Source organism: Setaria italica, chromosome VII (genome assembly GCF_000263155.2).
Source record: "Setaria italica strain Yugu1 chromosome VII, Setaria_italica_v2.0, whole genome shotgun sequence".
Classification (NCBI taxonomy): domain Eukaryota; kingdom Viridiplantae; phylum Streptophyta; class Magnoliopsida; order Poales; family Poaceae; genus Setaria; species Setaria italica.
This window is the reverse complement of record NC_028456.1, coordinates 17620448-17637011: the sequence shown is the minus strand read 5'-3', so window position 1 is coordinate 17637011 and position 16564 is coordinate 17620448. Positions and strand designations below refer to the sequence as shown.

Sequence of the window (16564 nt, the reverse complement as noted above, 5' to 3'; positions counted from 1 at the left end):
ACAAAAAGTAGCCATGAATTTGATTAGGATGCAGCTGCTGCATCCACAAGCTAGGTTGTTGTCCAGGCCTTTCTCCTGGACCACACAAATCAGCAGCTGCCTAAACCATGGATTTTTTTTTTGGAACTGACAGGCGCCTCGCCCTGCCCCATTTTATAGAAAATCAGGCATAACAGCTGTTTTTGTTTAGGCGTTTACATTCGCCGACAGAAGCCAGAGCAGTGTACTACCTAGTAGCCTACAGCACCAGACATAGCACAGCCCGCACAGCAGCTCAGAGAAGTCTAAAATACAGAAAACTGGGCAAAAGGAAAAGATTAACTACTCTCTTGATCCCCGTATTCATGTTGTTCCTCTTAGGAGTTCAGCGTCGTAGTCTCCGGCCGGGGGGTCACATGTTCCGCCATGCCGCGCCCAGCTTGAACTTCTTCAGGGAGCCTCGATTGCCAGTCCTGAGGACTTCCTCCAAAGAGTTGCACCATTTGTTTATATCTTCCAGTAGGGTCCCCTTGAACATCGGTTTCCAAAACATCATACATTTCCACATCCTTCGTAGCACTGTCTTTATATCCACCCATACCTGTCCATGAAAGATCATGTCGTTACGCGTTAGCCAAAGACCCCAGCAAACTCCCGCAGAGATGCTGTTGATTATATCATATTTTTTGCCACATAACCATTTGCTAGCCATGTCTGAGTAAGTTTTAATCAAGATATTAGTGAAAGCGTTAACAAACTCCCAGATCTTTTTGGCAACTAAACACTCAAAGAACCTAAACCATGGATGCCCCTAACTAAACTAGCTGCAGCGTCTTTCAGGTAGTAACAAGGGCATTCCGGTAAAACCACATCTGATCTGCTCACTAGCTCTCTCAGAGGATACATATAAACACACCATGATACACACAGCAATGTTACAAACAAACACCACATACAGCACCTACCATCTCCCTTCTTGGTTTCTTTCATGGAGGAGCAAGGCCAGAGGGAGATCCAGCTCCAGCTGATGCTGCTCCCCGCGCCGGCAGGCCGAGGAGCCCTCCGCGACGTGCCAACGGCGCCGGCCACCGCCGCCGACAACCCGCAGCTGGACCTCAACCTGTCCATGAGCATCGGGCCGAGGCACCCAGCGGCGGCGCGAACGCCGCCGCCGCCGCCGCGGTCGTCATCAGTGGCGAACGAGAACAGGAGAACGCCGGCGGCGGCGGCGGCCGGCGCGAGGCCGCAGCAGAAGCACCAGCAGCAGCACGCTTTGGCAGCGGCGGACGCGCGCGCGGTGAAGCAGCAGGCGGCGGAGCAGGCCCGGATGGCGTGCGCGGAGCGCGCCTACGCGGAGCGCGTCCGGGAGCTGGCGCGGCGGGAGCTGGAGCTCGCGGAGCGGGAGTTCGCGCGCGCCCGGGCGATTTGGGAGCGCGCCCGCGAGGAGGTGGAGCGGGTGGAGCGCATGAAGCAGATCGCGGCGAGGCGGCTCGTCGGCTCGGCGTCGTCCGCGGCGGCGCTCGAGATCACCTGCCACGCCTGCATGCAGCGCTTCCACCCCTAGTAGTCCTAGGACGCCGTGTAACTGCGTGAGCCGCCGCAGGAAGGCGATCGCTGTAGTATGTGGTGAGCAGCCCCGGATGGCGATATCGATGGATGCCGCCATTGCTGTAACTCTCTTTCTTCATAGCTTTCAGCTCTTGTGAATTAATGCCATGCCGCTATGTTCAGCTTGCCATGATCGTCGTCTGGTTCATGTTCCATGGACTCGGCAACGAGGAGAACTACTTCTCTTTTTAATAGCTGCTACTACTAGTACGACGTACTACGCTTTCAGATTGCATCCTTAGTTTACAATGGCTTTTCCAAAAGAAAAAGAAAAACATGGATGAGCTATATATAAGAAAGTATTTACAAAGAAATTTATATCTGAAAAATCTATAAGGAACTAAGTTTAAATTACTTGGTGGGAGGTGTGGGTTACACACCATCTAGGTTTCGAGTTCTTTAACTTAAATTTGGATGTCTAATTCTTCTTCTTTTTTATAATATCACTTTTCCTTCAAAGCTATCGAGTTTTTTTTTGAAAAAAAAAGTTATATTTTTGAGGGGTATTGCTAGTGTATATGCGTATGAAAATAGAGCAATTTTTAGTCTATCAGCCACGATCCTTCTTTTTCCTCAAGATAGTGTTCCCGTTCTTTCTTATTCCAACTAATGCAACGAACTCGGATGGTCCCCGGTGGTTTTTTGGCTACCGAGACCGCCCTCCATCACCAGTCCCCCAGCGGCTTCCTTACTACTTACCCATCCCCCGCCATGTTAAACCAGCTTCGTCAATGCTATCACCGCTATGCGCCTCATCCATGTACTTCCTAGCCGTTAGTCCTCCGCATCTTGTGGTCGGTGACTTATCCACCGTGCGCCTACCACCACCGCCACCGGTTCGGCCTACCGCCTAGCTCCTAACGATTCTTCTAGGGTCAGCCATAGTGAGCTTGATGCCTTACTGCACATTTGCCGCCACCTGAAATCATCTTCTATTTCAGGAGGTTCCTGATGAATAGAAGGTGTCTTTTTGTTAAAGATCTAATTTTCTGATTGCTATACACCTATAGTGTGTGGGGCTCTCGTGCTGAAGCGTGTAGTCTAACTAGCTAATTTTACTGTTTGGCCCATGAAGCTCTGGTGGAGTTTTGGGTGGTGAGCAGCAAAGTAGTCATGTCGAAACCGCATATGCTTTTTTTTTTCAAATTGCTAATCCTAGTCAACCGTGAAGTACGACCTGATGCTCCACGGCTATCATTCGCGCGGTCATGAACTGTACACTGACACTGTAAACAAAAACTGTGCATGGACTTAAAAGACGGTGTTTATATGCGGTCGTCGTAATAACACCACACATGTCGCGTCCTGTCCAGTGTCCACAGGTACCTGCCTTCCATGATTCGAGTTGAATGGTGTTCAGAGCTGAATGTGTAGCTCAACAGTTTCCATCTCCCAGCCGACATTCAGGCACTACCACTACTGCTATACTTTGTACACTGCAGTGGGGAGATACGGCGACACGTACGGCGCTGATGGAGACGATGATGAGGTCACCGTATCCGAGTGCATGATCGATGGCTTCTGATGAATACAGGTTCATGCAGGCATGGATATCGATGCGTATTCCCTGCAGTGCAGGCGTCAGGGGCGGTAGCAAATGATTGAGGCGGACGAAGACGAATCATGGACGCGCGCGGGATCGTCAGGAACAGAGGTGGTTGCTGCCCGGCCCGGCCCGGCCGGCCGCCTGCCGGCTGGCTTTGGTCATGTGCCGGCCGGCCGGCCTTTTCATCAACGGACCGAACAGGGCGGAAAAGAACAATCACGCACAGTGCTGGTACTATCTGCTATCAGGGGCTCAAGACTGAAAAAGCACAGTGCAAAGCACCCATGTGCTTTCCCAGTACACACTTCCTGTATTCTCACTCACTCACTCACTCACTCACTAGGTCAGCTCTTGCAGGCTTCTTGCAGCCTATTGAGCCTATGACTATGATGCAGCCACTCAATCACACCAGCATCAACTTTCATTTCTTTCTTGGCTTGCAGATGAGAACGAAGAAGAAGAAGAAAACAAGAAAATATTAGAGAGGCATGTATGGGACGACTAGGTATCTGTCTGACTGGTCTCAACTCAACTCGCCCGGTCGTCACCGTTGCGTCATCGCCCGGGACCAACCAGGGCCAATGTGCTCCGCACAGGCATGCATTACCACAAAAAGGAGCTCCAGACAAAAGTTACCCCCGCTTCTCATTGCGCTTAGTTCCCTACAAGCCTGACTCCCCCCAACCCAAAGAACGCAAGTCAATTGCCTTTCATCAGAAGGTACCACACTACGTCAAGAAGGACATCATGATGCCACTGCAAGGATCACATCCGTGTTGCACATTCATTCACTCTCTCTTTTTTTTTCCTTTTTGAAACCACTCCCCATCTTTCTTCCTGCAAAGATTGGATGAATCATAACTGCTCCCGAGCATTTCAGCATTATTGACCTTATCATTGATGCCAAAGCTGCCTCTCCTCACCAAAGGTTAATTAGAGGTAACTATATTTAGGATGCTGATGAAGATTCCTGAAAGGCTGCGCAAAGTTAAGATGATGATAAGCTGTAGAGTTCACAACTTAATCTGTTCAAGCTACTAGCAAATAAAAACATGGAGCTGCAGCTATTACACATATGTACTAGCTGTACTGTATGTATGTGCTGCTGACACCCATGTTCCATGTCCGGTTGTGCAAAAGCAGTGAAAACATGAATAGTTAAAAGATATCGCCTTGCCCTAACCACCATCCTTCCATCGAAGTAGCTAGCTAGGAGTGGGAAACCTGCCACCATTTCGGCCATTACTATCATCAACTCATAAATCATGATATTCTGCATTTATGCAACTGAAAAACAAAATGATCAAAGGCTACATCTAGTCCTCCACTCGGGTGCATGCATGATGCATGGAAATCTAAAATCAGTTACCATAAAAAGGAAAGGTAAAGATCAAAGGAAACATGACAACAGCTAGCTAGGATACAAAACCTGGAATTTCTAGAACAGGAACTAACAGGTGATTAACTAGCACACGTACTTTTCTCCTCAAACAGACAAAAGGAATCAAACAAACAAGAAGCTGATAGCCTGAAGTAAGATTGACTAGGACAGATGTCATGTTCCATAGTACAGCTGCAGCACCTGTCTAACTAACATTCTCATCAACTGTAAAAATTACAATACTCTACTATAAGGAAGACGAATTTGTGCTTCATTCAACACCGAATCCAAATATGTCTCTCAGAAAGACAATGTTGGAGCATGTGCAAAATGAACAGGGTTAATCTGATTCAGTAATATTGCTCAACAAAAAATCCAAGATAGACACTTCACATGATGAAATATAATGACGATGAATAATCAAGCTACCTTGTTGCGTGCTAAAGTGTCTGGGGGAAGAGAGATAAGATCACGCGGCCTTGTCCAAACCAACAAAAAGAGAAGAAAGGATTGCAGCACACGCTGCTGGTGAGAGCGAAATGGCATGACAATGAACATAGCTACCCGAGGAGGGTCCGGTCCAAAGCAAGTGACCACCCACAGGTGAGGTGCTGCATGTGCGATGAGAGCTTTGTACCAAACCATATGCCGGCCAGCAGGGTGGGGGTGGCCATCCATGCATGTGCAATGCAGGCCACCACCGCCACAGGGCGGTGTTTAAACTCGGAAAGGCTAACAACATGGAGCCAACCAAAACCCCAAGGTGATGTGAATGCTGAACCAATCACATTACTTACTTCAACGGCTGTTAACCAAGATTATTTAGGAACAGGATCTTAACTCGCAGAGCGACGAAAGGGAAAGGAGCATGCCATGGAATTAACGGACGCGAATCGGCTGCGAATCTTGAAACGAGTTGATACTAGCTTGGGTGATGAGGTGATTGATCACCTACTACCGGTGGCAAAGGCGGAGCAAGGGATCCATGGAGAACTGTAACAACAATCAAACGGCAGACCACAACATGGTGGAATCCACAGGGTGGTCTTCGCTAAAGCGACAACTCATCGGCCAAACCGGTCATGGAAAACGAAACGACGACAGGGAGTGAGTATGTAAAGACTAAGGACTACTCATTGGGGTAGGCAAGATAAAGATGCTGTTGGCACGATCAAACATCAAACACATATTCTGTCTGTCGCCGGTACTTGTAGTTTCAGTATTGATGGGATTAGGATCGACGACAGCTCAGAGGCTTGAAGAATGAAAGCACAGCTGTGCTGGTCCTCAAAAATGGACTGCGAAGACAATGCCCTGTACTTGAACATACTACCACATTCCAACCTCCCTGAATCCGATGTCAGGCTTTCTAGCAGACTCAAAAGTGCAAGAGCGTAGCCATGCTAGACGAGATCCGGATCAAACAGCACATATAGTGAACCAAGAACATACGTAGGTTTATAGCGGCGGGATTCTAGAACTCGTGATTTTTGCCCCTTTTTTTTCAAAAAGAAGGGAACGGAATGAGAGCATCCATCTCATCAATCTGTGAGATGTGTGTAGACAAGGAAAATAATTTCATTTTTCCTGGACGAATTGTGGCCGAGAATTCAAAGAAATTATACCGGTTAGTATATTTTCCTGCGAGGTGGTGCCGGATCGGTAGTGGTTGCATTCCGCTTGAACATGGTGGCGACTCGGCGCGGATTCCACCTCCGAGCCCGAGCGCGGCGTTCCAGGGCCGGCGCCGGCGCCGGCGCCTCCACGAACAGACTCGAAGGCTCCCCGCTGCAAACTCGCCATCGCTACAACAACAAACAATAGGTGGTTCGGCCCACTACGCGCACACATCTCAGCTGCTGGATGGGCAGACGAGAGAGAAGAAAAAGAGATCAGGGCCACGGTTGGAGGCCCGTTGCGCTGCTCCCAAAAACTGCTGTTTCCACGCTTTTCTGGTCCGGCCCAATAAGTTCCACTGTTTTGATTCCAGTTGGACACGCGGGGGAAGATAATCATGCAACCCGGTGTACTGGAATTAGAAATGCGAAAAATTTGGAATGCCACCGAAATGGGTGAATTTCTGGAAATATGGAAAACTCGGGCGGTTGTTTGACCCGTCAATAAATTCATTTTTATATGAAATTTGTTCAAAATTAGATGGTGATAGAGGAATTAAACACTCCTAGTGAAGATGGTGGGTGGGAACTAGGGAACTATAGTGAGGAGCTAAGGAGGAATACGGCAAAATCACGTCATTTCTGCGCTCGTTAGCTGTTACAAAGCGAGAGACTTCAAAGAGTTATACAATTAAGGTTTATTCATATCTTTATAGCTAGGGAGTACGTGGGCTGGTATAGATCTTAACAATAGTAGAAAAATTCAACTCCGGTCAATTTTTTTGAATAATTCAGTTTCATTTCGGTCCTCACCGAAATTCGGTCATTTCGGATCGACTCCTTCAATCCTGCTGCAATATGGACCACACCGTACATCAAAGCAAACGAACTGATTCTCAAAGATTTCAGAACTAGAAAACCATAAATCCTACACCAACTATCTACATTAAATTTCGATCATATCATTATAATTATTAAGAAAAGATCTTTGAAATAAAATCATATACAACTATGTTTATATGATATTTTTTAAAAATATATTTTTCATCAAGCTGGAATTTTTTTATGGGATTCGTACATCTGGAAAAACTATAGGAACTTAAGAACAAAATAATTGTACACCTCAAAGAAATTAAATCATATAAACTCATAGAAGAAAAATATTTTACAATTGTATAAATTATATGAGCTCAAAGAATAAAAAATTATGCACCTAAAGAAAATTATATGAACTGATATAGATCTATACAATTGGACTAATTATATGAACTCATGGGATAAAAATATGTACTTCTAGAATAGATTTTACAAACTCAGGGAACATGTATTTGTAACAAATTATACAAGCTCGCAGAACAAATAATTATAAGGAACAAATACATTGGATATAGAAAAAATATTGAAATACATGAACACACTCAGTGATAAATTTAAATATAGGAAGTAAGAATAAAATAACATAATTAATAGAACAATCAAGTATACGTTGCCAAGACTTTCCAATAATAAAGAAAGAAACAATAAATGATACAAATTGCAAAAAAAAGTAAATTATAAACATCTAAAAAATATCTTTTGTGGATTGGAGACAAAAAGAAAGAAAAATTAAAGAAAGAAGCGAAGAAAAAGCAAAAAAGAAAAAGAAACAGCCAAAAAGAGGATAAAATCACACCATGAAAGCCACGGTTCCTTTTTTGAGAAGAGAACAAAACGTCTCCTGTGCAAGCAATGAAGAAAACGATGCTTCAACATAACAACTTGACCACGAATATATGTGGCAGATCCAAAGCAACGTCAATGGACCGACCGAGAAAAAATCCGATGACAGATATCCTAGTTGCGTAGGCGACATATAGCAATCTGGAGAAAATGTTCTCCTCATGCGCTAAGTAGTTGTCAACGATTTCTATGAACTCATACATGCAAATTAGTTGTAAAAAAGTAGTGATATCCGATCACGCCATGCTTCATAATGTGTAACTCCTTTTATTTAAAAAAAGTAGTAATATATTTTATAGGTATTATTAATCAAACTAGAATATTGGAGACCGTGATGCTGTCGTTCTAATTGGATTTGCATTTAGGATTAGAGGGAGTAGGTTCTTGGTTGACCAAGTAGAAATGATACTGCCCATATGTTCTGATCTCACTAATCATCATCACAAAAATCGAACAAATCCATGTTTAGGGAAATTCAAATATCAAAGATCCCTCCTTTTTATTGCCATTGTTCAGCGACTGAAACATTTACGTTCATAAACTGGTGACTGAAGTGAAATGAAATGAAAGCAAGTTTGCACGAAGAGGGAGCACCCTCTTTTTTTTATTTATTACGTTCTTTTTTGCGAAATTTTTATTTGTTATTAGGTGGAAGGATCAACCAAGAGCATCATCGTACTCTTCTTCGACTATGGGATGGGATCATTCAAATGTGATGGAGATGGGGCTTCTGACGGTGTGATCGTCGGACACCCACCGGAGCGCGCCCTGCACCACATCCCCCTTACCACTCTTACCTCGGGACACGGACACCGTGAAGCTCTTCTCCTGGTTCACCTTGGTGAACTGCAGCGAGCTCGGCGTGACGGTGACGCTCACCGCTGCGCCCGACGGCAGGTCCACGTAGGGGTAGTACACCGCCGGCGCCTTCCCGACGTTCCTCGCCGTCCGGCGCACCTCCACTACGGCTGCAGTGGATTTCCACGCCGGCGGGAACGAGACAGAGATGGACGGGTAGTTGAGCGCGTTGTCTGGGATCACAGTGACGGCCGAGCAGTCGACGTTGCGCCGCGCGATGACGGACACAAACCGGCTCGCGTAGACGCTGCAGAGGTGGGCGACGTAGTCGGCGGTGGCGATGTCGTAGACCAGGCCGGGGTCCACGGCCTTGTCCGGGTCGACGTGGCCGGCGCCCGTCAAGAAGAAGCTCGCCGGCTGGTGGTGCTCGTCGACGATCGGGTTCCCGGAGAGGTCGTTGGGGTCGGCGGTGGTCATGATGGCGGACCTGATCGCCGCCGGCGACCAGTCCGGGTGCTTGCTCTTGACCAGCGCCGCGACGCCGCTGAGGTGTGGCGTCGCCATGGACGTGCCGGACTGGAAGTTGAAGGCCGGCCCGGAGCCCGCCGCCGACGAAGGGCCGACCTGGACCGGCCACGCCGCCAGTATGTTCACGCCGGGCCCCGTGACGTCGGGCTTGAGGATGCCGGGGACGCGCAGGCTGGGCCCGCGCGACGAGAAGGAAGCCATGGCCGGTGCCGGCTTCGCGCCGAGGACGGTGCCCCGGAAGACGATCTTCGCCACCGGCTTCGCCGTGGTGCTGATGTACTCCTTGATGGCCTCGCCGGCAGCGTAGCTGACATGCGAGGCCGGGAGGGCGTGCGCGTCGGCGAACGTGCTGTAGCCATCGGAGGCCCCGTTGGCCAGGATCATGCCGGCGCCTCCGGCTCGCTTCACCACTTCGCCTTTCGCAACCCGACCGGTGCCGCCGCCGCGGTAGCAGAGCACGATCTTGCCCTCGACGTCGAGGCCGTCCAGCGAGCCCGCGCCGCAGTACTGAGCGTTGTATTTCCAGCTGGCGCCGGCGTTGACCAGCGGGTAGAAGACGTCCGGCGAGATGTCCGGCTGGTACAAGGACTCGCCGTCGAAGGAGAGGCCGTTGCCGAGGCGCACCTGGGCGCCGATCAGGCGGTCCACGGTGCTCGCCGCGACGGAGAGCATCCACGGCGCGTCGTTGTACAGCGTGCTGGCGCCGGGGCCGTGGTTGCCGGCTGCGATGCTGACGAGGATGCCCTTCTCGACGGCGCCGAACGTTCCGATGTCGATGGGGTTCTCGTAGTACGGCACCTCCGGCCCGCCGCCGGCAATGGATATGGAGAGGACGTCGACGCCGTCGCCCACGGCCGCGTCGATGCCGGCGAGGATATCGTCGCCGGAGCAGCTGCGGCCGCACACCTTGTATATGGCGACGTGGGCGCGGGGTGCTATCCCGGCGGCGGTGCCGCGGCCCTGCCCGAGCACGTTGGCATCCGGCACGAGGGCCCCGGCGGCAGTGCTCGACGTGTGCGTGCCGTGCCCGGCCTCGTCGAGCGGCGACGTGCCGAACGCGAAGGACCGCGCGCCGATGAGCTTGTTGTTGCACGCGGCGCCGTCGAAGTCGCACCGCCCCTTCCACCTTGCCGGCGGCGGCGGCATGCCGTCGCCGCTGTACGACGGGTGGTCGGGGGAGACACCGCTGTCGGGGACGCCGATGATCACGCCGTCGCCGAACCCCAAGGCGCTATGGTTTCCACCGCCGTCGCCCTGTGGCGTGTCCAGGCCGAGGAACCGGGGCGTGTACGTCGTCAGCAGCTCATAAACCTCGCTCGGGTGCGCCCAGAGGAACCCCGGAATGGCGGACATAGCGTCGAGCTCCCGGCGGGTCAGCCGGGCGGCGAAGCCGCTGGCAACGTGGTGGTACGCGTGGAGGAGCCGGCCGTCCTCCGGGAGGAACGACTGGTACCACGCCGTCCGGTCGTCGGCGGTGCCGAACACGCGGTTCTCGGCCGGCTGCACGTGCACGATGAACGTTCGAAGCTCATCATCGCCGGTTGGTAGCTCGATGAGCGTTGGGAGCACACCGTCGCCGGCTGTCGTCAGGTCCTCGGCAACGATTGGAGCAAGGAGGAAGGGAATAAGAAGAATGCGGAGCAAGGATAGCTTGAAGCTTCCCATGGCTGCAGGCTTGCTCTGATGTGGTGTGCGCCTGGATCCATGGCGGCCTTTTATACAAGGAATTAAACAACGTGCGTATTCGACCACTGTTCGACAATGGCGAAGGGGCCCCTCAAAAAGTTCCCCTGATCAGTGATCAGAATAGTAGAACGGAAACATTTCTCTGATCCGAATAAGACGAGAAAAGGACGTTCTTTTTCTAGGGCGAAAAGAGAATCATTCCTACTCTCGCCCTTTGTCTTGAGTGTAGTAGTAGCGGGCATCATCGTCTTCGGCTCTTCGCTTGAAGAATTTCGTTTGGCAGTGATAATTTGGATTAAAACAAACTTGCTCGTTTGGCTATTCAAGTTATGCAAGATTTTGCCACACCATTTGTCCTCATAACGAAATTTCTTGTATGGCAAAGTTTATCGGGGGCACTCTGCCATTTCAGAGCCTCTATTAACAAAAAGATGTCACTTCATATTCTCGTGGAAACAGCCCTACGATGTGTGTATCAAGTTCAAAACAGGATATAAGTTGCATTGAATTGCTGAGCGTAGTTAGTAAAATGATTTTTTTTCCAATTACATATTAGCAAGGCTGTATCCTGTCCATGAAGACATCTGTCCATCGTATTGAATGTAGTAGGGGGCGTTATCTTCTCATGAAGAACCCCGTGCTGCAAAACATCACATTCATCCTCCAATAATACCCCATTACTCTGTAGAGATAGTGTTGCGTGGTGGCCGTCCATTGATCATCTCCGTCCTTCTCGAGGCTTGTCGTAGAGCGACTCGGCCCTGTTCTTCCAACACGGCGGCGATATATAGATCACGTCGCGCCTCCGACGACGAGGCGACATTCACGGCGGTGCAGCGACGGGGCGAGACGAGGACCGGTGGGCCTGCTGGGCCGTAGCTCTCGCTGGAGACCCGAAATGGCTCATCCACACACGTCCCCTTAGTCTCCATGGCGAATATTTCCTCCGAATGGCGCTAGAGCAGAGACGGACAGATGATGGGTCACTATTGTTCCTCGTGCTCGAGCTGGCGCCCAGGAGGCTGGAGAGCTTGACGCTTTCCATGGCTGGTTTTGCCTGTCTGTGCAGGATGTTGTTCTTGGCTCGATCTAAGGAGCATCTGCCATCCCACAATCAATGCAATCAGTATTCAGTGGTGGAGCCAGGAAAAAATATAGGTAGGGCGACTTCTAGCGAGAGACTTAGCCAAAATTAAAAACCGCAGCCATCAACACCACATTATTGCAATCGTATAAACTATATGCTAAAAAGTGGATAACACAACAATATTCAGTGGCAAGGCATATTTTATATTTACCTTGTTTTGTCCATTGGACGAACCAAGGACATACGGACTGGTTATAAGAATATGTGCCGGTATAGCTGCCAATGATCGCTCTTTACTGCCTATGTGTACAGCTCCTCGAGGATTTTCTAAGGGCTCCTCTCCTGGACATAGTTTTCCCTTTCCCGGACCTAGCTAGTACCTTATCAGGTAGCCTCTAGCAATGAGAAAGATGCATGCTTTGAGTAAGGCTTTGCTTGGCCACGTGAAACCATGCTCCCCCGGCGCGCTGTAAATTAGTTGGAACCGTGATTGCTTAACTCAGCACATCACGGTTTGCGTGTTTATATAGGGTCATGAACCCACCCTGAGAAAATTACATGACGAGGTTGTTGGCCCTGGTTTGGTTGTGTGAGATTACAAGCTTGAGAGAAGAAAGAATCTAACTCTATCTCTAAGTCTATCTACAACCAAACCAGGATACAACTACCAAGAGATATTACATGAGATATAGGGAGAATCCAAACTAATCTAACACCCTCCCTCAATCTAAACATTCTTGCTGTCAAAGATTTAGATTGTCAACAAATTCTTCAAACTTTCTCACCGGCAAAGGCTTGGTAAATCCATCTGCTAGTTGATCATTAGTTGAGATGAGCCGAACTTGAAGCTGCTTTCTTGTAAATGAAAATCAATTTCTATATGCTTGGCACGTGTATGAAACACCGGATTAGCCAACAAATATGTTGCCCCCAAGTTATCACACCATAGATAGGGAATGTCAACAGAAACAACTCCAAGTTCAATCAACAAGGACTCCAACCAAATTACCTCAGCCGTTGCATTTGCCATTGACTTATATTAAGCTTCTATGCTTGATATTGCCACTGTTGCTTGTTTCTTAGCACTCCAAGAAACAAGATTAGACCCATAGAAAATTGCAAAGCCACCAGTAGACCGTCTATCATCAACACTACCAGCCCAATCAACATCAGATAATGCACTGATTAAAATGGACTTGGATTTCTGAATTTTTAACCCGAAATGCAAAGAGTACTTTATGTATCTCAAAATTCTTTTAACTGTTGTCCAATGTAAACCGGTGGGTGAGTGTAGAAACTGGCAAACCTTGTTTACTGAGTATGCTAGATCATGACGTGTTAGAGTTAAATACTGGAGAGCACCAACAATACTTCTACTGTTAGCCGGCCCCAACACTTCTCCTTTATGACTAGACAATTTTTTAGTAATTGATAAAGGTGTCGACACCATCTTACAATTTAGCATACCAACTCGGTTGAGAACATCTTAAGCATATTTCTCCTGTGAGAGCAAGATTCCATCCTTTTCTTTTGTTACTTCTATCCCAAGGAAATAATGCAAGTCACCAAGATCCTTTAAGGCAAATTCTTTCTTAAGATCTTTTAGCAATCGCAGTGACTGCCTTAGGAGCTGAGCTGGTAACTATAATGTCATCAACATAAATGAGTATGAATATAGTTACTTGACCTTTTCTATAAATAAACAGAGAAGTGTCAGATTTAGAGGCCTTGAAACCAAGATTAATTAAGTTCTCACTTAACCTGGAATACCAGGCTCTAGGAGCTTGCTTTAACCCAAATATAGCTTTGTCCAATCTACACATAAGACCAGCCTTTCTTGAGTCCTCAAAACCTGGAGGTTGTCTCATGTACACTTCTTCTTCCAAAACACCATGAAGAAACACATTTTGTACATCTAATTGCCTCAAGCACCATCCTCTGGATACTGCAACAGATAGCACAAGTCTGATAGTAGCAATTTTAACAATAGGGCTGAAAGTATCTTCATAATCTATACCATAGCGCTGCTTAAAACTTTTTGCCAACAATCTAGCTTTGTATCTATCTATACTTCCATCAATTTTCTTTTTAATTTTAAAGACCCATTTACTATCAATGATATTTATGCCTTGTTTTTCCGGAACTAAGTGCCAAGTACCATTACGAAGTAAAGCATTATACTCATCTTGCATAGCTTGTTTCCATCATGGATCATCCATTGCTTCTTGCACTGATTCTGGTTCACCAGTTGATGCGAAACAACCATACTTTATCATGCCATCATACATCTTCTTGGGCTTCACAATCCCACTTTGAAGTTTGGTTCTTGCACGTCGTGGCGAAGCCGGCGATGGTGAAGGAGTTTCAGAATCAATGCGTGGCAGTGGGTACTTGTTCTTGACAGTCACCGCATTGAGGGGTCGGTAGTCCACACACATGCGGAGACTCCCATCCTTCTTCTTCACAAACAGGGCGGGGCAACCCCAAGGTGATGTGCTGGGTCGGATGAAGCCCCTTTCCAACAGATCATGCAACTGGGTCTTCAACTCGGCCAACTCAGCAGGTGGCATCCGATAGGGTCTCTTGGATATCGGAGCCGTGCCGGGAATCAACTCTATGGAAAACTCCACATCTCTATTGGGCGGCATGCCGGGCAAGTCCTCTGGGAACACATCTGGGTATTCACAGACAACAGGGAGGCTTTCTAGCCGGGCTTCCGATAGAGGGTACGCACAAGGAAGTGCGGATTTAGGAGGGTTCAAGAACAGGGTAGAACTGCCATAAAAGGGTGAGTTGAGGTGGAGAGTCTGGGCAGCTGTATCTAGAACCACTTGGTGTCTGGTCATCCAATCCATCTCGAGGATGATATCTATTCCTTCCAGGTCAAGGATGATAAGATTTTCCTTAAAAAGAGTTTGGCCTAGCTGGAGAGGTACAAGAGTAACGATCTGATTCGAGGCTATCTTTCCTCCCGGAGTGGCGATCACATAGGATTCCTTAGTGTGATCGACATCCAGCTCACATCTTTCTCTAGTCTTACTCCCGATGAAGCTATGAGAGGCTCCCGAATCAAACAACACAACAACAGCTTGATTTAAGACAAGGAAAGTACCCGTCATCACTGGCGCACCTTCGGGGAGTTCGGTCAAGCTGGTGTAGTTGAGCCATCCTTGTCGAACTTGCACCTTGGGCCTTCTTCCTCTGTTCGCCATAGGGTTTTGGCCATGCTGCTGATTTCTGTTCCTAGGGCAGTCCTTAGCAAAATGCCCTTCATTGCTACAGATGAAGCAGCGGCTACTAGTTGCAGGGTGTGGTGGTGGTGGTGGGGTCGGCCGGGGCGCCTGTGGTTGGAAGCCGGGAAAACGGGGCGCTGCTGCTGGTGGGGGTCGGGCAATCCACCTTCCGACTGCTGGGGTCGGCTGGGCGCTTGTGGAGGAACCATCCTGAACCTTCGAGTTGGCTGGCTCGGAAATGCCACGGAGGCCTTCCTCTTCTGGTCGGCTTTGAGAGCCTACATGCAATCCTCTTGAGATATGGCTAGGTTGACCAACTCGTTGTAGGTATCCACCTTGATGGGGTTCAACCTCTCTCTGAGCTCCAAACTCAGTCCTCGGCGGAATTTGTCCCGCTTCTTCTCATCTGTGTCCGCATGATAGCCGGCATAACGGCACAGATCATTGAAAGCTTGGGCGTAGTGCAGGACATCTTGGGTTCCCTGGGTAAGAGCCAGGAACTCGTTGAGCTTGCGCTTCAGGAGACCTTCCGGGATGTGATGTGCTCTGAACGCGGTCTTGAACTCGTTCCAGCTGACCACATGGCCAGCTGGCAACATAGCATGGTAGTGGTCCCACCAGAGCCGGGCGGAACCACGCAGCTGTTGAGCCGCAAACTGGGCCTTGTTATGGTCGGGGCACGGGGCGGTGAGGAGCTCGAACTTGGATTCAATCGTACGAACCCAGGCATCGACGTCGAGCAGTTCTTGTGTCTTCTGAAACAAAGGGGGCTGTGTCCCCAAGAAGTCCTCATAGCGAGCAACATGGGGCTGCTGCGGAGCCCTTCCCCCATGGGGCTGCTGCTGTTGTCCTTGTACAAGATGCCTCAGCAGCTCGGTTTGAGCCGCTAAGATGGCCTCTAGTGGAGACGAGGGCGGGGGTGGGGGAAGATCTTGTCTTTGCTCACTGCTGCCGGGCACAGAACCAGATCTAGTGCGATGCGCCATCTGCAAGAGTTAACGTTCCATTAAATTCATAATCTTAGAAGTACTCCAACAGATGGAACACATAAATTAAATTCTCCGATGCAACTCTTGCTGATAATGCAACACACGTCCTCATAAGGGAGATACATTCTTCTTATTGCCATGTTAGTTAGCATCTATCTTAGCCTTGTACTCAACTTCGGGCGATCCATAGCCAGACTCCTGGAATTTTCTTATTCCGAAACTTAAGCCAAGGGGTCGGGCTAGGTGATCATCCCGAGAAAAGGGTCGGCAAGCCATCCACACAAAAAGGGGTCGGGCGAGGCGGAGACTGCCTCGAAAGATCGGGCGAGGCGGAGAACTGCCTCGAGGGGTCGGGCGCATCCGATCTCGCGAACCGGGGTCGGCCAAACTTGAA

General features: G+C 49.0%; 2 protein-coding genes across 2 annotated transcripts; one reads left to right on the top strand and one right to left on the bottom strand.

Annotated features, from left to right (window-relative positions):
* The first annotated feature begins 848 nt into the window (after positions 1-848).
* LOC101763582 (protein indeterminate-domain 16) lies at positions 849-1763 on the top strand. The gene has a single exon (XM_012847616.3). It carries the CDS (start codon positions 968-970, stop codon positions 1541-1543), a length of 576 nt encoding a protein of 191 aa, XP_012703070.1. The 5' UTR covers positions 849-967; the 3' UTR covers positions 1544-1763.
* Positions 1764-8313: 6550 nt separating this feature from the next.
* Positions 8314-10877, bottom strand: LOC101768213 (subtilisin-like protease SBT1.7). The gene has a single exon (XM_012847916.2). The coding sequence runs from the start codon at positions 10838-10840 to the stop codon at positions 8552-8554; it is 2289 nt and encodes a 762-aa protein (XP_012703370.1). The 5' UTR covers positions 10841-10877; the 3' UTR covers positions 8314-8551.
* Positions 10878-16564: the final 5687 nt, after the last annotated feature.